Source organism: Carcharhinus amblyrhynchos, chromosome 2 (assembly GCF_965287045.1).
Source record: "Carcharhinus amblyrhynchos chromosome 2, sCarAmb.v2.hapA, whole genome shotgun sequence".
Taxonomy (NCBI): Eukaryota; Metazoa; Chordata; class Chondrichthyes; order Carcharhiniformes; family Carcharhinidae; genus Carcharhinus; species Carcharhinus amblyrhynchos.
In genome coordinates this window covers 50,501,557-50,523,417 of record NC_137325.1, presented here as the reverse complement: position 1 = coordinate 50,523,417, position 21,861 = coordinate 50,501,557, and the positions used below count along the sequence as shown (strand labels likewise).

The window sequence follows — 21,861 nt, the reverse complement described above, 5'->3', positions numbered from 1 at the left end:
GATCTATCATATAATCACTGTGGGAAGTCTTGTGGCATGATGGTTTGTGTCCCTGCCTCTGAGCCAGAAATTTGAGTCCCATTTCAGGATTTCATGGCCATGGAAAGCGCATTCATAATGTGGCCAAGTAGGTTATTATTAGCCTGTACATTCTTCCAATATGCCTGTGGCAGACTGCAAGATTGGGAGTTTCTTACTCAGCCATGCGTGATGCAGACTGACATCTGGCAAGCTATTGTCTCTGGCAACAGGCTAGTGACCTGTTCCAGGACAAACCAGCAACAAAGATACATGTAAGCATGTGCTTCATCTGTCTCATGGCTCTAGGCACAGAAGAAGATTCGAGAAACACAAAGCAGATTATTATTGTAAAGTTAAAGCACATGGGATTGTGGGTAGTGTCTTGAGATGGATAAAAAGCTGGTTAGCAGAAAGGAAGCAAAATGTTGGCATAAATTGGTTTCTTTCCAATTGACATGCAGTGACTCTTGGGCTATTGCAATGATCTGTGCTAGGACTCCAACAGTTCACATTATATATTAATAATTTGGAAGAGGAAACTAAATGTATGATCTCCAAAATTGCAGATAATATAAAGTTGGATGAGCAATGAGGAGGATGCGGCAATTCTTCAGCATGATTTGGACAGGCAGAGCAAGTGGGCATATGCATGGCATGCGCAGTGTAATGTGCATGAACGTGAGGTTATCCAGTTTAGTAGCAAAAATAGGAAGGCAGATTATTACTTGAATGAGTGTAAATTGAGAGAGGTAGATACTCAGCAATACCTGGTGTCCTCATGCGTCATTATATACTTGGGAAAACTATATACTTCCAGGCTTGACAGTTCTGTTCAAATACCAGCAGATCAAGTATAACATGGCCAAACACTCCTCTTAATTTGTCCAGACAGGGTGTCTCGGCCATAGTGTAAAAGCGAGTTGAGACTTGAAGTTAAATGGCATCTTATCTGTCCCTCTACAATATTGCACAATATACCAAGAATAGCTTTTATATGCATTATTGTTATCATGTAGACAAATGAAATATACGTTTTGTGCACAACAGGATGCTGTAAATAGCAATGAGTGAATGACCTGTTTGTCCTTTATGTAGGTAGTTGAGGAGGCACAATTATCTAGAACACTTCCAATAGTTCTATGGGTCTTTTAACATCTATTTGAAGATCCATCTGGAAAATGCACCTCTGGCAGTGCAACACTCTCAACATTCCACTGTATTACCACAAGATCATTTACTCAAGTGTGGATATGGGACTGGATCCCTCAGCTTTCTGGCTCTGAGGAGTAATTGGCAAGTTGCTCAATTAGTAGCATTCTTGCCTCTGATTCAGGAGACTGAACATTTCACATTCAATAAACTGATTATATGTCTAAACAAGATATGAACACATGTATTATTCTGTTCATTTCAGATGTTACATTACTCTAGCTCAGGCTCTTGGAATGAACATGGGAGGAGCTCCCGCTGGACCAGCAGGGACAGGAAAGACTGAAACTACCAAAGATATGGGGAGATGCCTTGGGAAATATGTGGTGGTTTTCAACTGCTCAGACCAAATGGACTTCAGAGGACTTGGGAGAATTTTTAAAGGTGATCAATTTAGAAAATTGCTACAATTTTCATACGAGCTTTGTTGAACGTTATCTACTGAAATTGAAGAAAACATTGGCAGATACTACAAACTTAAATGCTCTTAATTTCTCTGATAGTATTTTAAGAGAATTATTCCATTTTGTTGTGTTGTCTTATTTGTCTCCCTGTATGATGCGCAAAGGTAAAAAAAGTATGTAAGTGAATGATGTTTTCCCGAGGCCTCAGGTCATGTTTTTCTGAAATTGGCCACTAGATGGTGCGGAAATACCGAACCTCTGCTGAGAAGCACATCATAGAGCTTAGTCTGTCATACCAGTCTTTTTACAACTGCAACCCATATTTCTGTACACTTTTACGGATCAATCTGGTTGTTTTTCATAATGTTCTAACTATGATAGTTAATAATGCAGATGACTTTTTAAGGCATATTCTTTGATAGGTTAAAAAGCCATAAACTGAATTTTATTTTCGTATTAAATACGACCATAACCTACAAATGCATGTTCTAAGAATCTGTGCAAAGAGATTGGAAAATGTTCAGTTTGAAATATATTATGTCCATGTAGAAGAAATTGTACAAAATAATTAGTGCTGACACATTTTTTATGTTAGGGCAGTTTTATATATTGTTTCCTTGGAGTATGCAATTTTCCTTTATGAAACTGCAGAGTTTTCTTATGACTGTATTGATTTTAATTTGTGCAAAATTTAATTTAATTTAAATTTCTGACTTAAAAGGTTAGCAGAATGTTTACTGCACTTTTGGTTAGGCAGTAGGTGGTTTGTAATATAAACAAAAGTTCATTATAATAAGTAATAAAAATATAAATAAAAGTTTATATAAACGTCCATATATTGGCAATATTTGTCAACTTTGTTCAACGTATGTTAAAGAATATAACTATTTATTATTTATCTTTTATAGGTTTAGCACAATCTGGATCCTGGGGTTGCTTTGATGAATTCAATCGTATTGATCTACCTGTTCTGTCAGTTGCTGCTCAGCAGATTGCTATAGTACTGACATGCAAAAAGGAACGTAAAAGGAGTTTCATCTTCACAGATGGAGATTCTGTAGAAATGAATGCTGAATTCGGAATTTTCCTTACTATGGTAAATCCAGGTGATGAAATGTGTAAAATGAGCAAAACTGCACTAATGCAAAACCCAACTTTGGTCATTTCAACATCTGGTGCAATTCGTTAGTGTACCATATCACGGACTGCACGGTGGCACAGTGGTTAGCACTGCTGCCTCGGAGTGCTAGGGACCTGGATTCGATTCCTGGCTTGGGTCACTGTCTGTGTGGAGTTTGCACGTTCTCGCTGTGTCTGTGTGGGTTTCCTCCTGGTGCTCCGGTTTCCTCCCACAGTCTGAAAGATACGCTAGTTAAGTGCATTGACCTGAAAAGGCACCGAAGTGTGATGGCTAGGGGAATTTTACAGTGACTTCATTGCAGCGTTCATGTAAGCCTTACTTGTGACTAATACATAAACTTTACATCACACACGCTGTTGATCACCTCCCTTAATAGTAATTTGAATTTATCCGATAATACTGGCCTCCACACAGACTTCCAGGCAAGTTTGTGGCATTTAAGAATAAACTTTGATTGATTCCTTTTTAAATCTTATTCGAAAACATTACGTTGGATTTTGAATTGCTGATAAAAGAGGTTTGTGGGTGTTTGGTAGTGTGTAGCAAACTCAGAAGTAAGGGCAGTGGGTCTACCAGTGGCTATTAACCCTTTTACCATTTTTAACTGTTTTTATTTCTAGGTATGAAGATGACTTAGTGAATTCTGACACCAGTATTTAAGGGGACTTCATAAGCATGAAATTTGACAAATTCACAAATAGGGAACAGAACATAAAAAAGTGACAGAATTGAGTGCTTGTAACCAAAGGTTATGCCTTGCTATAGTGTGCAAGTGATGCTGGAGACTGTAAGCACCTGCAGTTTCATATTTTGGCCAGTGAAGTAAGGGCAACATGGCTGGAAGTAGTGGTGGAGGTAGAACAGCAGAGTAGTGCTACACATCTGGATTCAATACCAAAATTAGTTTAATGACTTAAACGGGGCCATATGGCTGTTTGATCATATAAACACTAGGAACAATAATTAAAAGTCTCATAGCTGTATGCCATATTTGTATGAGTTACTCTTGATTATGCCTCCAAATTTGTAGAACCCTGGCTATGCTGGACGCCAAGAGCTACCTGAGAATTTGAAGATCAACTTCCGTTCTGTTGCTATGATGGTTCCAGATCGTCAGATCATTATTCGCGTTAAGCTTGCCAGTTGTGGATTTCTTGATAATATAACTCTGGCCAGGAAGTTTTTCACCCTATATAAGTTGTGTGAGGAACAGCTGTCTAAACAGGTTTGTGCACCGTAAATCTAGCCTCGAGCACTTCCATCTTTGATGAAAATTAAAGTCTCAGTTTATTGTATTGTTCGGTGCTTTGTGTATATGTATCTAACTTGTTTCCCATCTTTTCTTGTCATGTGGGAGGAGCACCTTCTTGAATGCCTTTTTAAGAACTCCCCTTGTGCAGCTCTGAGCTTGCCAATAAAGACATGTGAGAGTATGTATGACGATGGGCTTCCTTTTAATCCTACCCCCCATCCTGGGAGAGATATGTACAATTAGAGCTGTTTGTTAAAACATTATTTTATTCCCAAACTAGTATTTGAACCTACATCTTTGTGCAATGCTGCTTTACAATATATCACAAAGATGCAAGTAATTTACAGAAACAGGCCATTCAGCCCAATGTATCTACGTTGGTGTTTATATTCTAGGTGAGCTTCTTACTCTCCACTTCACTAACTCCATCAATTTTTATTGTATTACTTTCTGCTTCACTTGCTTATTTAGTTGCTTCTTAAGTGCATCTATGCAACTACTTCTTGTGGTAGTGGGTTCCACATTTTAAATATTTTCTGGGTAAAGACGCTTCTCCTTAATTCCATATACAGTTCGTTACTGATTATCTTAGATTCTCTAGTTCTGGTTTCATTTACATTTGGAAACATAGGATTGAATTTTACAACCCTCAGAATGAGTTGTCAGGCAGTCAGAGACAGAAAATACCATATGTACCATTTCCTGCCCCCATCACAAATGTTATGCAGTGGAAAACGTGTCAGTTAACCTTCCTGCCCATGGATCAATGGCAGCACATAAACAGCCAATTAATAACCACTAAGAGCTTCTTCCCGCCTCTGCTGCAATCTTTCCCAAGGTGTTTGGAGGCTGGCATTAAGAGGAAGCACAGCAACTTTACTACATGGGCTGGTGATTAACAAAGGTGGGCATCTGAAATTCCATGCCCACTACATTTGAGTACCCCCCCATCAACCCTTCCTACACAACAAGTCTCCCTTGCTTTTCCCACCCATCACCTCTGCACCCTGGCCTGTGCACATGCAGTTATCTCTCTCCCCCTCTCCAGCCCGGCCTGGAAGAACTTCTGCATTTCTCCTTACGTTGGAGTCTGGGTGCATCCATCCAGTAGTGGTCATCATACCCACTCTGTAGGGACCAGAGAGCTGCCAGCCAGATGGAGCAGTAGTCTAGTTTGGTCCAGTTAATGGTCCACCACCGCCAACTGCTTATTAGCTGCAGAGAAAAATGGGTGTAGGGGTTTGAGTTTGCTGCCCACATTTGCATCGGGGATGGGAGTGTTCAGGGACCCTGGCACAATAAAATTCTGCCCTTATTGTCCTTTCATTCATAATCTGAAAGACACCTATCAAGTCACTCTTCAACATTTTGTTTTGTTATTAAAAGAGACAGCCTGTTCAATCCTCTCTGCTGGCATTTAAAAACTGCAAAAATATTGTTGAAGACAAGGATCCGTTAATTTTGAAATCTGCAGTAATTACTCATTATTGGGAGCTGCAAGGTAACTTTAGGTTTTACATCATCTTAGAGTAGATTTACCTTGCGCCTAATTGCATTAAATGAAGTACAGAGTAATGAATCTGCAATACGAATGAGCATTGTAACCCTGTTTCTGACCCACTTTGAGTGTAATTTTGACGAATTTACCTTTAAATATAACTTATAAGTAAAACATTACATAATGTGCCCTCACTAGGTGCATTATGATTTTGGCCTCCGTAACATCCTTTCAGTCCTCCGGACACTAGGAGCTGCAAAACGAACCAACCCCAGCGATTCAGAGTCTACCATTGTTATGCGTGTTCTTCGTGATATGAACCTCTCCAAACTGGTAAGTTATGTTGCTTTTCTACTTGGCAAATTGAAAAACACAGCGGAAATATATTCTAAACACAATCCAAAACTACAGTTTATTACATTTTTGTTTGCCGGAATCTAATTGGCTTCTGTAAATGCCAGTACAAAAACAACATGGATGAACATTGGAACTTTCTTGTACCTTTCCTAGATTGATGAGGATGAACCACTTTTCCTGAGTTTAATTGAGGATCTATTTCCTGGTATTCAGCTGGACAAAGCGGGGTATCCACAACTGGAAGCTGCCATAGACAAACAAGTAAAAAATAAATAGTCCTTGCTGTTTGATTAACATCAGCTATGAAACATATTTTCAACTGTTTTCATTCAGAACTACAGTAACTATAAATTGACAAAACTATTGTTTGATTTTTTGGTATTTACAGACACGGAAGTGTGTAAGTTAACTTGGGTATAAGAATGAAAAGAGTGTTATGCTAATTATAATGATTGTATCTGACAACTGTTGGAGACTTCCTTTGGAATTGTTGAAGATATTGAATTGCAATCAAAATGGGACATGATTCTGGTGCAGTTTATTTTGTGTATGTTAATGAAGCAGCAAATTGGTTCACTGGTCTGATTGAGAAAGTGCAAGAAAGCTCCAGGCAATACTCACAGGAGGCACGCTGCTGGTTAAGTGGGGGTCAGGAGCTTGCAAGATTGCAAATGCTTGTATGGTTAACTGACCTTTATAAAATGCTGAGCGCTATTAATTGACAAAGCTATTACAGGTATTAAAAGTTTATTTATTAGTCACAAGTAGGCTTACGTTCACACTGCAAGGAAGTTACTGTGAAAATCCCTTAGTCACCACACTCTGGCGCCTGTTTTGGTACACTGAGGGAGAATTTAGCCTGGCCAATGCATCTAACTATTTTCTACATTTTCTACATTCACCTAACTCATTTTCTACCAAAGAGAGAAACTGACTTCTTCCTGTGAGTGAACTATTTCTTCTCCTCACAAGAATTCTCTGTGTTCCTCTTTCTGTCTCTGTCCACTATGTCTTTGTGCCTGCCATTTTGCATTGATTACTTTCACCCTTCAGTTCCTCCGCTTGTAATTCTCCTTTGTGTCTGCAGTTCTACTTTATGTCTGGCCACACAGTATCCATATCTTAATTTCCTTTCAGCTGGTACTGCTCCAGATCAAGGACCACCAGTTCTCATGGACCAATATTTTGAAAAAAAAGAATTTATCCCTTTAAAAGTCATCAAAACTCTTAAAAGTCCTTTTTAAACATTCATGAAAATAATTACAGATTTCACAGTGAGAAATCTTTTCGTAAAATTACAAATTTCCTTACTGTACTGCATCTGGGTCAAATGTCATCAGGGTAATGAAAGTAAATGTGGTCCTTTAGAGTGTTATGGCACAGCTGATGGCAAATGCTGAGCTGCCCAAAACCCAAAGCAAAACCTGAAACAGTTGTCAAAATTTCTTTTGTAATTTTGTATGATGAAAAGTTCCAAAATAAGGAAATGATGTCCCTGACTACTTGTGATAAATGTTAATTAAGAAATAAAGGACGAAAAAACAAAATTACGATTAACCACAAGAGTATCTTCACACAGTAGACAGAACTTTAAAACAGTGCAAAAGGCCTTAAGTTAAACTATCCTCAGAGTTAACCATCCCGTTTTATTGTCAAAACTATTCTTATATCCAATAAGTGCCCCTTTCTTCTTGCAGTGTCCTTGGATGGTGAAAGCAACTTATACTCTAGGTCTGGCCTTGTTCACACTGCCTTCTGGGAGTTCTGACCAGCTGTCCTGCTGTCTTCTGGGAGATCTAAGCAGCTACTCCCTCACATAGGCTTCAGTATTTCTTTAAATGTGTTCCTTCCCTTTGACCTGATATTTGTTTCAACCAGTCTTTTTAGAAATGCTTTCATCCTGAAATTGATTAATTGTATTCATTATTTGAGCTCTTAGACTTTAAAGATAAATTAACCCTACTTTTACCTTATTTACTTACATCTCTACATGCATTCATCCTTCTTTGAATGAAAACTGCTCAGTTCAAAACTACTTCTGTTGTTCTATTTATGTAGAATTTTGACTGAAGTTCCCGTTGGTTCATTAATAAATCAAACCATGTTTTACTGTTACTTTTAGCCACTTACAGTCATAGAATCCCTGTAGTGCAGAAGACGACCATTTGGCACACTGAGTCTGCACTGACCACAATCCCACCCAGGCCTGTTCTTGTAACCTCACATATTTACTCTGCTAATCCCCGATACTAAGGTCAATTTAGCATGTGCCACCCACGCATCTTTGGACTGTGGGTGGAAACTGGAGCACTCGAAGGAAACCCATACAGATATGGGGAGAACATGTCAAGGACTGAAGTTGAGTAAACATATATCTCTTAAATAACACAATTTAGAAGCAAATAGAGAGCAATGTTATGCAGATGTCAAATGACATGAAGTTGAAAATTTTTGTGCATAACAACTTTATAATATTGATTCTTGTCTTAGTCATGAATTTTAATTTTATTGAATATGTTATATATATTTATTACTCTGGCTGCAGTTTGGTGTTAACTACTCATTATGGAACTATGCAGAAGTAAAAACTTAAAATGACTATGATCCATTGACTATTGAATCGCTGACCAGTAAAATAAAAGTGCAAACAGTATTTAACCTAATGTACAAAACTCTGAGAACATATTTTCTTTTATTTAGGTTGAAGAAGCAGGATTTGTTAGTCATCCTCCTTGGAAGCTCAAAGTTATTCAGCTGTTTGAAACACAAAGGGTTAGGCATGGTATGATGACTTTGGGACCCAGTGGAGCTGGTAAAACCACCTGCATTCACACATTAATGAAAGCCATGACAGGTGAGCTGGAAATGGGTTAAAAAAAAAGTCTTTGCATCGCTCATATTTCTACATAAGACTTATTTGAATTGGAGTGTTGAAGGTTCCGGGAATGCTGCAGTGACAATTTTGAACTCGCAGATAAGATTTGAACCCTCAATTGCTCCAGGTGCAAATTTGAGATAAGGGGCAAAACTTACGATGACTGAGGAAATGTGCAAAGTACACTTTCAAGTCCCTGAGGTTGGGAGGGAAACATCAAATTAAAATGGTGAAGGGGAGGAATTAGGATGGCAATGCTGACAGTACATAGAAGGAATATAATTTTAATAGTTCTACATTTAATTTAGTACATGCATGAGATAGAATGTGAGCAAGTTGTAGCCAATCGTTGCCAGTCTGAGTTTTTTAACGTTTCACTCTGGAAGAGAAAGGAGCTTGAGAAGTATTGCAGGGGAGGCTGAAGGTCACTGAAAGAAGGTTGAGTCCAACCAAAAGAAGGTCGAGGGTCACTGAGGGAAGGATGAGTACAATTGAAGGAAGGTCAAGAAAGCTCCACCAAGGTCAGAGTGAGATTGTGCAATAAACAGTGAGTGCCATTTAGCCACAGTTGCAAGATGCTTCTTGAAGACCAGGCTGGTACTGGAGGATACACTCCGCGGACAATATGGGGCGCATACATCCAGTTTATCTGTAGCTTCAGGTGGAGGAGGAATGGTGTAAAGAAAGATTGGAACTGGATGTAATTGAAGAGCCATCTGAAGGCCAACGGGGAACATCATACACGGCAGGACAAGATAGTGAGATTGGTCAGGAGAGACAAGAAGGGGCAGACAGATACAGAGTTGTGGTGGATTCCAAAGTCTACCACTTCTGCCACAATAGCCTGCAGAGAAGCAACATGGATAACAGTTGAGAATGTCTAGGCAGGCAGTCACAGGATGACTTGTGCTCCATTGGACTGTGCATGAACCCAAAGCCAGTGGATTTAAATACTGCAGCATTCAACTTTTAGATAGAGATAGAGTGGATATTTTTAGCAGAGAAGTGGATAATCAAGGTGCATAGATTTAAACTGGTAAAAAGGTTAGTTAGAAGTTCATCCAAAGAGTGCTGAAGGTCTGGAACTCAATGCCTAAAATGTGGTAAAGGCAGAAATATCCATGAAATTTAAAAATATACTTTATAAGCACTTCAAACACTATAACGTACAGGGTTACAGATCAAGAACTGGGAAATATGACTAGGCTGGATAGCTGCTTTTTGCCAGCACTGACATGATGCTTCAAATGGCCTACTATACTGTAAATTTTCTATATTTTTGTTTTTCTCTGAGAGAATGAGAATATGGGATAGTAATAGTGTGATTCTGATAGCAAGCAGGAGAGAAGATAAGTTTAGGCCAGAAGAATGCAGACATGAGGATAAGAAGCAGAAGTAGTAGTGCCTGGAAGAGTGCATCATTGTATTCATATCAAACAACATGTTTGCCACTTCATGATAATATATTTTTTGATGAAGTATCTATCAAATCAGAAGGAAGAATCAAACAAACTCAACATTTTTATTTTGATTGTTATACGTTTCAGATGATGGAAATAGTATGTGAGATTTCACTTGCAACATTCAAAAGTTTAGTAACTGAAGTGTGTATGTGCATTTTGAGCAGAGTAGGGTAAGCCCTGTTTGATTTGCCATCCGTTAAAATTAATGGATGGAAAACTCGACAAACAGCAAGATACCACATGAAAATTCTGCATATGGGCTTTTGTTGCATGAAGTTCTGCACCTAGAGAATTTGTTCAATCTGCCTCTGAATGAAAGTACGTGCAAAGAACAAATTGCAGAACAGTTTATGGATGTATATATGATATTTCAATCGCTTCATTATCTCTTCATTTCACAGATTGTGGTCAACCACATCGCGAAATGAGAATGAATCCAAAAGCTATCACTGCACCTCAGATGTTTGGCCGACTGGATGTAGCTACAAATGACTGGACAGATGGTATTTTTTCAACTCTGTGGAGAAAAACTCTCAGAGCAAAGAAGGGTAAGCAAACCATCATAATAAGATGATATCTTGAATGCCATCAGTGGTGCCAAGCAGTGTAGCATTACACTTCTCCATAATTATAGTTTTTTTCTGAAGGTGACTACAAATACAAAATATTTCTGTCTTTGGTGCCAGAAACCAATGCTAGACAGCTGATACTCTTGTTTACTTCAGGTGTGAAGAACTGTTCAGCATTTAAGTCAGTTTCACAATTTTGCCCTGCTCTATGGTATCTTTAAAGTGTTTTCTCTGGCTCATCACAAATGATTGCATTTGGAAGCCTACCTTCAGCCATTCAGATACCATGCTTTATTCATTTTAACTGTACCTTGACATCATAGACTCATAAGAACATAAGAAATAGGAGCAGGAGTAGGCCATCTAGCCCCTCGAGCCTGCTCCGCCATTCAATAAGATCATGGCTGATCTGAAGTGGCTCAGTTCCACTTTCCTGCTTTCTCCCCTTAACCCTTAATCCCCTTGTCTACCAAAAACCTATCTACCCGCATCTTAAATATATTTAGCAAAGTAGCCTCCACCACTTAAACTGGCAGAGAATTCCACAGATTCACCACCCTTTGAGTGAAGAAGTTCCTCCTCAACTCCGTTCTAAACTGCCCCCCCCCCTATCTTGAGACTGTGTCCTCTAGTCCTGCTGTCCTTTCTGAGCGGGAAGAACCTCTCAACCTCTACCCTATCCATCCCCTTCATCATCTTATACGTCTCAATAAGATCCCCCCTCATCCTTCTAAACTCCAACGAGTAAAAGCCCTGTCTATTCAGCCTCTCTTCATAGTTCAACCCCCTCAACTCCGATATCAGCCTAGTGAACCTCCTCTGCACTCCCTCCAAGGCCAAAATATCCTTGTGCAAGTGCGGCAACCAAAACTGCGCACAGTACTCCAGCTGCGGCCTCACCAGTGCCCTGTACAGTTGCAGCAAGACCTCCCTACTTTTATATTCAATCCCCCTCGCTATGAAGGCCAGCATCCCATTTGCCTTCCTGATCACCTACTGCACCTGTAGGCTGGGTTTTTGCGACTCATGCACAAAGACCCCCAGGTCCCTCTGCACCGTAGCATGCTGCAGCTTTTCGCCCTTCAAATAGTAATCCCTCCTATTATTCCTGCCAAAGTGGATAACCTCACACTTGCCAACATTGTATTCCATCTGCCAGGTCCTCGCCCACTCGCTTAGCCTATCTAGATCCCTCTGCAGACTTTCTACACCCTCCGCACAATTTGTTTTTCCACTTATCTTTGTGTCATCAGCAAACTTCGACACCCTACACTCAGCCCCCTCCTCCAGATCATCTATATAAATGGTAAATAGCTGAGGCCCCAGCACCGATCCCTGGGGCACTCCACTAGTCACCAACCGCCAATCCGAATAGCACCCATTGACACCTGCTCTCTGCCTCCTATTTGACAGCCAATCCTCTATCCACGCTAACACCTTACCCCCAACTCCATGCCCCCTAACCTTCTGTAACAATCTTTTGTGCGGCACCTTATCAAACGCCTTCTGAAAATCGAGAAACACCACATCCACCGGTTCCCCTCCGTCCACCACACTAGACACATCCTCATAGAATTCCAATAAATTTGTCAGACACGACTTCCCCTTAACGAATCCATGCTGCGTCTGCTCTATCAAACAATTTTTCTCAAGGTGCCTCGCTATTTCTTCTTTGATGACGGATTCAAGCATTTTTCCTACAACAGACGTTAAACTGACCGGCCTATAATTTCCTGCCTTTTGCCTGCTGCCCGTTTTAAACAGTGGCGTAACATTAGCTGTTTTCCAATCTTCCAGCACTTCCCCGGAATCCAGCGAGGTTTGGAAAATAATCACTTAGGCATCCACTATCACCTCTGCCATTTCCTTCAGAACCCTGGGATGCATTCCATTCGGTCCTGGGGACTTGTCCACCATCAGTCCCGCTAATCTATCGAGCACTACCTCTCTAGTGACAGTGATCGCATTCAGACCCTCAACTCCTACCATCCTTCTATCTTTAATACCCGGCAAACTATTCGCGTCCTGCTCCGTGAAGACCGAAGCAAAAGACTTATTTAAGGCCTCAGCCATTTCCTCATCCCCCACCACTAAATCCCCCCTCTCATCCTCGAAGGGTCCAGTATTCACTCTAGCCAGCCTCCTCCTCTTTATATATTTATAAAAACTCTTACTATCCTTTTTTATATTTAGCGTTAGTTTAGCTTCATAGTCTATCCTTCCTTTCTTTATCAACTTCTTCGTCATTCTTTGTTGATTTTTAAACCTCTCCTAATCCTCTACTCGCCCACTACTTTTAGCCACTCTAAATGCATCAGCTTTTAATTTAATACTCTCCTTTATTTCCTTCGTTAACCACGGCTGATTATCCCTTCTCCTACGATCCTTCTTTACCATCGGAATAAATTTCTGCTGAGCACCAAGAAAGATCTCCTTAAAGATCCTCCACTGTTCTTCAGCAGTCCTACCGACCAATCTGTGCCCCCAATCTACATTTGCCAATTCCTCTCTCATCCTATCGTACTGCCCTCTGTTCAAACAGAAGACACAAGTCCGGGACCCTACTTTCTCATCCTCCATCTGCATCAAAAACTCAACCATACAATGATCGCTCTTCCCAAGAGGATCCCTCACAACAACGTCCCTAAATCTACCTGCCTCATTACAAAACACCAGATCTAAGATAGCTCGCTCCCTCGTCGGCTCCAGCACACACTGTTCAAGGAAACTATCCCGGCAGCATTCCAAGAACTCTTCCTCAAGTCCACCGTGTCCAACATGGGTCAACCAATCAATATGTAGATTGAAATCCCCCATAATTATCGCCATTCCATTTCTGCACACATCATTTATTTGCATGTTTATAGCCTGCCCCACCTCCAGGTCATTATTTGGGGGCCTATAGACCACACCCACCAATGTCTTCCTCCCCTTGCTGTTCCCTATCTCCACCCACAACGATTCCACGTTCTGCTCTTTGGCGCCTATATCTTCCCTTACTACCACCCTTATACTATCCTTAATCAGCAGAGCTACCCCTCCCCCTTTTTCCTCCCGTCTATCCTTCCTAAACACTTGATACCCCTGGACATTCAGCTCCCAGTCCCTGTCACCCTGCAACCACGTTTCCGTAACGGCCACCAGATCATATCCATTTGTGCTGATCTGCGCCACCAGCTCATTCACTTTGTTCCAAATGCTTCGTGCATTCAGATAAAGTGTCTTTATCCCCGCCTTTATCTGTACCCTATTTGAAGGAACGCTACCAACCTTACTCATGCCCCCTACTCCCTTTTATTATTGGGACATCCTTGACCTCTTCCTGTACCTGTACCCTCTCTTTTACTTTAGACACTGTAATTTCACCTACCCCTGCACCCTCCGCACCCCCCCCTCCCCCACCTCCCCCCAATTAGTTTAAAACCCTATCTACAGTCCTAGTTATACGATTCACCAGGACTCTGGTCCCAGCACGGTTCAGACCAACACCATCCCGACTCAATACCACGAACCTGTGCATCAATGACAACCTTGGCATTCAGCATTTTGGGCCAGCATTTTCTTTTGGTAACAGTCTGAAATTACCATAGGTGGCTCTTATCCTGTACACTGCAAGGTGGGATGGAATTTAAGAATGTGCAGGACTGGAACAGACCAATCCAGGCTATCTGGGCAATCCAGGTGCCTGGACATATCTATGATACCTGATACAGGTAATAGATTAATCATCCCTTTGTCTGCTGGATAGTTTAAAGCTGATTCCATGTTGGTAACAGTTATAATTTTTACTTCATTATCAGTGAGATTTACACAGAATTTACACAGTGGGCCCGATTTTACCATTGCATTCCACCCGTTTTAGAGCATGAAAACTTGGTAAAGTCAGGCATGAGGCGAGTAGCACAGTCTGCCCGCCTCTGCGCCGGTTCTCCCTTTACCAAGGCCTGAAAATGGCTGCGATTATGACTGTGCCCGGAACAGCATTAAATTGACTTAATGGGCTGCATGCCCAACTTTACCGGCACTTCCCTCTTTACTATCATGTTCGCCCAACCAGAATCACTGTCATTCCACCAGAGATCGGGGGAATGGAAGGGGATCCACTGCCACTCTGCCTGAGATCAGTGGGGGTGAAAGGGAGTCTGTTGCCACTCTGCCTGAGATCAGCGGGAGGTGAAAGTGGGTTCGCTGCCACTCTGCCTGAGATCAATGGGGACAAAGGGGGTGTCCGCTGCCACTCTGCCTGAGATCAGTGAGGACGAAGTGGGTGTCTGCTGCCACTCTGCCTGAGATCAATGGGGGTGGCGGAAAGGTGGGTCTGCTGCCACTCTGCCTGATATCAGTTGAGTGGGGGGAAAGGGAGGGTCTGCTGCCACTCTACCTGAGATCAGTTGGGTTGGGGGTGGGGGGGGGGAGAGGTGGAGGAGAGGCCCATGATCGGTCTGGGTGGTGTGGGGATGAGAGGGATAAGGGGGTCAGTAATGTTGTGGAGATAGGACATTGTCTAGGGGGCCAGGGAGGAGGCATTATCTGGCCCGGGGGAGCCGCATTCTATTTTTTTTGTAAGTCAGTCCAAGTTTCAGAAGCAAATACTGTTCAGGCTTTGTATTTGTACATGATGGTTTTGAAGTTGATAGCAAATGATCGAAATGCATTGAGCCTGGATCATTGACATTGGAAGTGCCAATCAGAGCTGTAAGGTTTCAGGCATGTTAAGCCCTGCCCATACGCTTGTGCAGCATGATTCGGAATCGCTGATTTTTTTTTAGGCAGAGCATACATGCGGACGCCTGAGAACAGATCTGATCTGATTGGAAGGTATGCGAGACCATTGGGTTGTGGGGGCCATTGTAGCTGGGTAGACAGCATGGTTGGCATGGATGGCGCAGAGGGAGTGGTTGGGGGGGTGATGATTTGTGAGGGCTGATGGTTAGAGTGCTTAATTATTTAACAGTATAACTGGGACAAAATCCCAATCTTTTAACCAGCCTGCCTCAGCATTCTGCAGCCCTTGTGGATGCTTTGTATGTCTGGGCCCTACTCCACCATGTACCTGCCCCAGAACGAAAATCACGCACTGCTCAGCAGGAAGTTTTCCAACTCTTGCTACCTGCCTCTGTTGATGTCTGCATTTAAGCTCTTACGTTTTTAAAACTGCTGGATCTTGGCTTCAATATCCAAGCAATCTGGAAAATCTTGAACCTTACAGAAAAATAAGCAGAGAATGTATTGATGCTCTATTTAAGGGGTTAATTTGCCAATTCGTCATTTGCTTCAGAATTTTTAAAGTTGTGTAATGAATTAAGCAAACCATTTGGAGAAAGGATTAACTTCTTTGTAATCTTTATAAGTATATAGAGGATAGTCAGACCTTAAACTGCATTATTTTACTTTTTTACAAAACTTTACTCCATCACAATGACAAAGTGCACAGAAGGGTGTGTTGTCTGCCTGGTGTTCGGGTCCAGGATGTCGCATCTGGGCTGCAGAGGAACCTGGAGTGGGAGGGTGAGAACCCGGTCGTTGTAGTACATGTGGGTGCCAACAACGTAGGCAATATGCGAACTGAGGATCTGGGGAGGGAGTTTGAAAAGCTGGGAATGGAATTAAAAAGTAGAACCGACAAGGTGGTTATCTCCGGACTACTGCCTGAACCGAGTGCAGACGGGTGTAGGGTTGATAAGATTAAGGAAGTGAATGGATGGCTCAGGGATTGGTGTGGGAGGAATGGGTTTGAATTTATGGGACATTGACATCAGTATTGGGGTAGGCGGGACCTGTTCAGGTGGGATGGGGTTGATCTGAACTGTGCTGGGACCAGAGTCCTGGCTAATCGTGTAAATAGGATTGTAGTTGGGGCTTTAAACTAATTGTGGGGGGGGGAGGGTGCGAGGGTAGGTGATATTACGGAGTCTAAAGTAAAGGAGAGGGTGCAGGTAAGGGGGGAGGCCAAGGTTGTACCAATAATAAAAGGAGTAGGGGGCGTGAGTATGGTTGGTGGCGTTCTGGCAAATAAGATCCAGGTGAAGGCTGGGATGAAGGCACTTTATCTGAATGCACGAAGCATTCGGAATAAAGTGGATGAGCTGGTGGCGCAGATCAGCACAATGGATATGATCTGGTGGCCATTACAGAGACGTGGCTGCAAGGTGACAGGGACTGGGAGCTGAATGTTCAGGGGTATCAAGTGTTTAGGAAGGAGGGAAAAGAGGGGGGGCGTAGCTCTGCTGATTAAGGATAGCTTCAGGGTGGTAGTAAGGGATGATATAGGAACCAAAGATCAGAACGTGGAATCGTTGTGGGTGGAGATTAGGAACAGCAAAGGGAGGAAGACGCTGGTGGGTGTCGTTTATAGGCCCCCGAATAATGATCTGGAGGAAGGGCGGGCTGTTAACGTGCAAATAAATGCGGCGTGCAGGAATGGGACAGCGGTAATTATGGGGGATTTCAATCTACATATTGATTGGTCGACCCATGTTGGACACGGTGGGCTTGAGGAGGAGTTCTTGGAATGCTGCTGGATAGTTTCCTCGAACAGTATGTGTTGGAGCCGACGAGGGAGCGAGCTATCTTGGATCTGGTGTTATGTAATGAGGCGGGTAGAATTAGGGACCTTGTGGTGAAGGATCCTCTTGGGAAGAGTGATCATTGTATGGTTGAGTTTTTGATGCAGATGGAGGAGGAGAAAGTGGGCTCCCAGACATGTGTCCTTTGTTTGAACAGAGGGGAGTATGGTAGGATGAGAGAGGAATTGGCGAATGTTGATTGGGGGAGTGCGTTGGAAGGTAGGTCTGCTGAAGAACAGTGGAGGATCTTTAAGGAGATCTTTCTTGGTGCTCAGCAGAAATTTATTCCGATGGTTAAAAAGGACCGGAGGAGAAGAGGTAATCAGCCGTGGATAACGAAGGAGGTGAAGGAAAGTGTTAAATTAAAAGCGGATGCGTTTAGAGTAGCTAAGAGTAGTGGGCGAGAAGAGGATTGGGAGAGGTTTAAATGTCAACAAAGAATGACAAAGAAATTGATAAAGAAGAATAGGATAAACTATGAAGCTGGGCTAGCGCTTAGTATAAAAAAGGATAGCAAGAGTTTTTATAAATACATAAAAAGGAAGAGGCTGGCTAGGGTGAACGTTGGACCCTTAGAGGATGAGAAGGGGGACGTAGTGGTAGGGGATGGGGAAATGGCTGAGGCCCTGAATAACTTTTTTGTTTTGGTCTTCACGGAGGAGGACGTGAGTAATTTGCCGGGTGTTAGCGATGGAAAGATAGATGGTAGGAGTGGAGGGCCTGAATGACATTATTGTTACTAGAGAGGCAGTGCTCGACAGACTGGAGGGACTGATTGTGGATAAGTCCCCAGGACCGGATGGAATGCATCCAAGGGTTCTGAAGGAAATGGCAGAGGTGATAGTGGATGCCTTGGTGATTATTTTCCAAACGTCACTGGATTCCGGGGAAGTGCTGGAAGATTGGAAAACGGCTAATGTTACACCGTTGTTTAAGAAGGGTGGCAGGCAAAAGGCGGGGAATTATAGGCCGGTTAGTTTAACGTCTGTTGTAGGAAAAATGTTAGAATCCGTGATCAAGGAGAAAATAGCGAGGCATCTTGAGGAGAATTGTTTGGTAGAGCAGACGCAGCACGGTTTCGTTAAGGGGAAGTCGTGTCTGACAAACTTATTGGAGGTCTATGAGGATGTGTCTAGGGCGGTGGATAGAGGAGAGCCGGTGGATGTGGTCTTTCTCGATTTTCAGAAGGCGTTTGACAAGGTGCCTCACAAGAGGTTATTGCAGAAGGTCAGGGGGCATGGAGTTGGGGGTAGGGTGTTAGCGTGGATAGAGGATTGGCTGTCAAATAGGAGGCAGAGAGTGGGGGTCAATGGGTGCTATTCGGATTGGCGGTTGGTGACTAGTGGAGTGCCCCAGGGGTCGGTGCTGGGGCCTCAGCTATTCACCATTTAAATAGATGATCTGGAGGAGGGAACCGAGTGTATGGTGTCGAAATTTGCTGATGACACCAAGATTGGTGGAACGGCAAATTGTGCGGAGGGTGTGGAGAGTCTGCAGAAGGATCTAGATAGGCTGAGCGAATGGGCCAGGAACTGGCAAATGGAATTTAATGTTGGCAAATGTGAGGTTGTCCACTTTGGTAGGAATAATGGTAGAAAGGACTGTTACTTACATGGCAAAAAACTGCAGCATTCAATGGTGCAGAGGGACCTCGGGGTCCTTGTGCATGAGTCGCAAAAACCCAGCCTGCAGGTGCAACAGGTGGTCAGGAAGGCGAATGGGATGCTGGCCTTCATAGCGAGGGGGATTGAATATAAAAGTAGGGAGGTCTTGGTGCAGCTGTATAGGGCACTGGTGAGGCCGCAGCTGGAGTACTGTGTGCAGTTTTGGTCGCCGCACTTGCGCAAAGATATTTTGGCCTTGGAGGGAGTGCAGAGGAGGTTTACTAGGCTGATTCCGGAGTTGAGGGGATTGAGCTATGAGGAGAGGCTGAATAAACTAGGCTTGTACTCGTTAGAGTTTAGAAGAATGAGGGGAGATCTCATTGAGACGTATAAGATGTTGAATGGGATGGATAGGATAGAGGTGGAGAGACTCTTCCCGCTCAGAAAGGACAGTAGGACTAGAGGGCACAGCCTCAGGATAAAGGAGGGGTGGTTTAGAACGGAGTTGAGGAGGAACTTCTTCACTCAAAGGGTGGTGAATCTCTGGAATTCTCTGCCCGTTGAAGTGGTGGAGGCTGCCTCACTCAATATTTTTAAGATGCGGGTTGATAGGTTTTTGATAGGCAAGGGGATTAAGGGTTATGGGGAGAGGGCGGGAATGTGGAACTGAGCCACGACAGATCAGCCATGATCTTATTGAATGGCGGGGCAGGCTCGAGGGGCTAGATGGCCTACTCCTGCTCCTATTTCTTATGTTCTTATTTTTCTGATCAAGTCTTCATACTTTTTAAGATTTGGCAAGTCCTGCCAAAGATTTTCTTTATACTTAGGAATTGAAATTTGATGAAACAATAGAAACCATTAGTGCCATCCTTATTAACTGTTTTTAAAAAAGTTCTCATCAGAGAAGAATGTGTTTTACATTGAATTTCAAATGCTTTTAAGCTTTAAACACTTTTGTAACAGGGCTTCCAAATCAAAGATTTTTCAGTACAACTGTGATTAAAACAACAAACATTTAAGAAATTCAAAAAGGTCAATTTTATATCTGGTAATTTCATGTTCACAAGTTCAAACCTTCACATAATTTATAAGAACTAGAATTTCTACAGTAAAGATTTGTTTTTTTCAATTTGATAGGTTAGTTAACATCAATTGTTCCAATTTAGACCAACATTTTACTAAACACAATATATAACACATAAAGTAATCAAAATAGCGCATGCTGGCAAAAATACGGGTTTTTTGCAAAAAAAATTATTTTTCTTCAAGTTGATTTCTAAACTATTATAAAAATACTATGAGAAAAAAAAATTTGCTGAGACAAAACTTTCAACCTTCCTTCAGAAAAGAGAAAGATAGGTAGAGCGTCACATAACCTGTGGGCTCTAAAATGTTCCAACAGGCTTTTTATGAGATATGGGTTGAAAAGAAAATAACTCCTCCAGTTTGTAACACTATACAAGGGACATAATCTTTTCCTTTTTCTCTTTCTTATGCCATTATAGATTAGTTTAGTGCTTTCTCTCAATCCAATTGGCAATTTCTTACTTGTCAAAACCATATGGGATTAGGGAGGACTCAATCACAATAGCAGTTCTGAGACTTATGGTAACCAGATTGAGGGGAAAAGAAGTGTTTCTTGGATGTCCAATTAAATGTCTACTAATACATGTGACAATAATAAATCAAAAGTGAAAAATATTGTTTCTTGCACACTGTATAAACAAAGCTAAGCTTATATAGAAAAGGAAAGGAGATAGCGCAAGAATGTAGTGTTACAGTCACAGCTAGAGTGTAGAGAAAGATCAACTTTATGTGAGGTAGGTCCATTTAAAAGTCTGATGGCAGCAGTGAAGAAGCTGTCCTAGTGTTGGTTGGTACGTGATCTTAGACGTTTTTTATCTTTTCCCCCAACAGAAGAAGGTGGAAGAGACTATATCAGGAGTGCTCTCCCAAGGCAGCAGGAGATATAGATAGAGTCAACGGATGGGAGGCTAGTTTGTGTGTTGGACTGGCTATCATTCACGATCCCCTGTAGTTTATTGCCGTTTATTACAGATCAGGAGCCACACCAAGCTATGATACCAGAAAGGGTGCTTTCTATTGTGCATCTGTAAAAGTTGGTGGGAGTCATAGTGGATACGCCAGATTTTCTTAGCATTGGTGGGTTTTCTTATCTACAGCGCTGGCATGGAGGGGACCAGGACAGGTTGTTGCTGATCTGTACATATAAAAATCTGAAGCTGTTGACCATTTCCACTTCATTTCTGTTGATATAGACAGGGGCATGCCCTCCACTATGCTTCCTGAAGTCAACTTAAACTGCATAAAGGGATCATAATTTTTAGCTGTAATCCAATTAAACAAAGCAGTTTGAAAAGCTCAAACTGATCTAAAGCACTGCTTTTCACACTAGCATTAGTGAGCCAAAATACATCCACACCAGCATTTTTATCTTAAAATGTAATTCAAGGTTTTCCTCAAATCTAGCTGCACAATCTTAAACCTAAGTGAAAATACTCACTTAACTACATTTGTACTTGCAGGAAGCTTAGAAATTTTGATCCCCATATTAATTCAAAAGACAGAATTCAATTGCCAGGGACAGATTTAGGTTCACGTGGACAAAGGGTTAATAACCGGAAAATGCTGGCAGGTAGAAGCCCAGCATGACCTCCCCACTTCCAGTTTTACAGATGGCTGAAATTCTCCCGTGAACCTGTCAAGTCAGTGACTTAGACGTACAAACAAGTAACTTGTTTTGACTTAAAGCCAAAATCCTAAATTAACAGCCATTGTATGAGTTTCCTGAGCTGTGTGAAATCGAGTGTCAACAATAGAGGGGAGTCATTAATCAATGAAACTGTCAGCCTAGAAAGCCTTTAAACAATGAAACTGA

The 21,861-nt window shown here is 42.0% G+C and overlaps 1 protein-coding gene across 1 annotated transcript in view; it reads left to right on the top strand.

Annotated features, from left to right (window-relative positions):
* The window catches only part of dnah5 (dynein, axonemal, heavy chain 5), a 350,257-nt gene that overhangs the window by 163,937 nt on the left and 164,459 nt on the right, over positions 1 to 21,861 (top strand). The window contains exons 36-42 of the mRNA XM_080205374.1: positions 1,436 to 1,614; positions 2,543 to 2,730; positions 3,806 to 4,000; positions 5,724 to 5,858; positions 6,036 to 6,143; positions 8,583 to 8,736; positions 10,622 to 10,768. Of these exons, the coding sequence (XP_080061500.1) occupies positions 1,436 to 1,614; positions 2,543 to 2,730; positions 3,806 to 4,000; positions 5,724 to 5,858; positions 6,036 to 6,143; positions 8,583 to 8,736; positions 10,622 to 10,768 (1,106 nt within the window). The remainder of the gene's footprint in view (positions 1 to 1,435; positions 1,615 to 2,542; positions 2,731 to 3,805; positions 4,001 to 5,723; positions 5,859 to 6,035; positions 6,144 to 8,582; positions 8,737 to 10,621; positions 10,769 to 21,861) is intronic.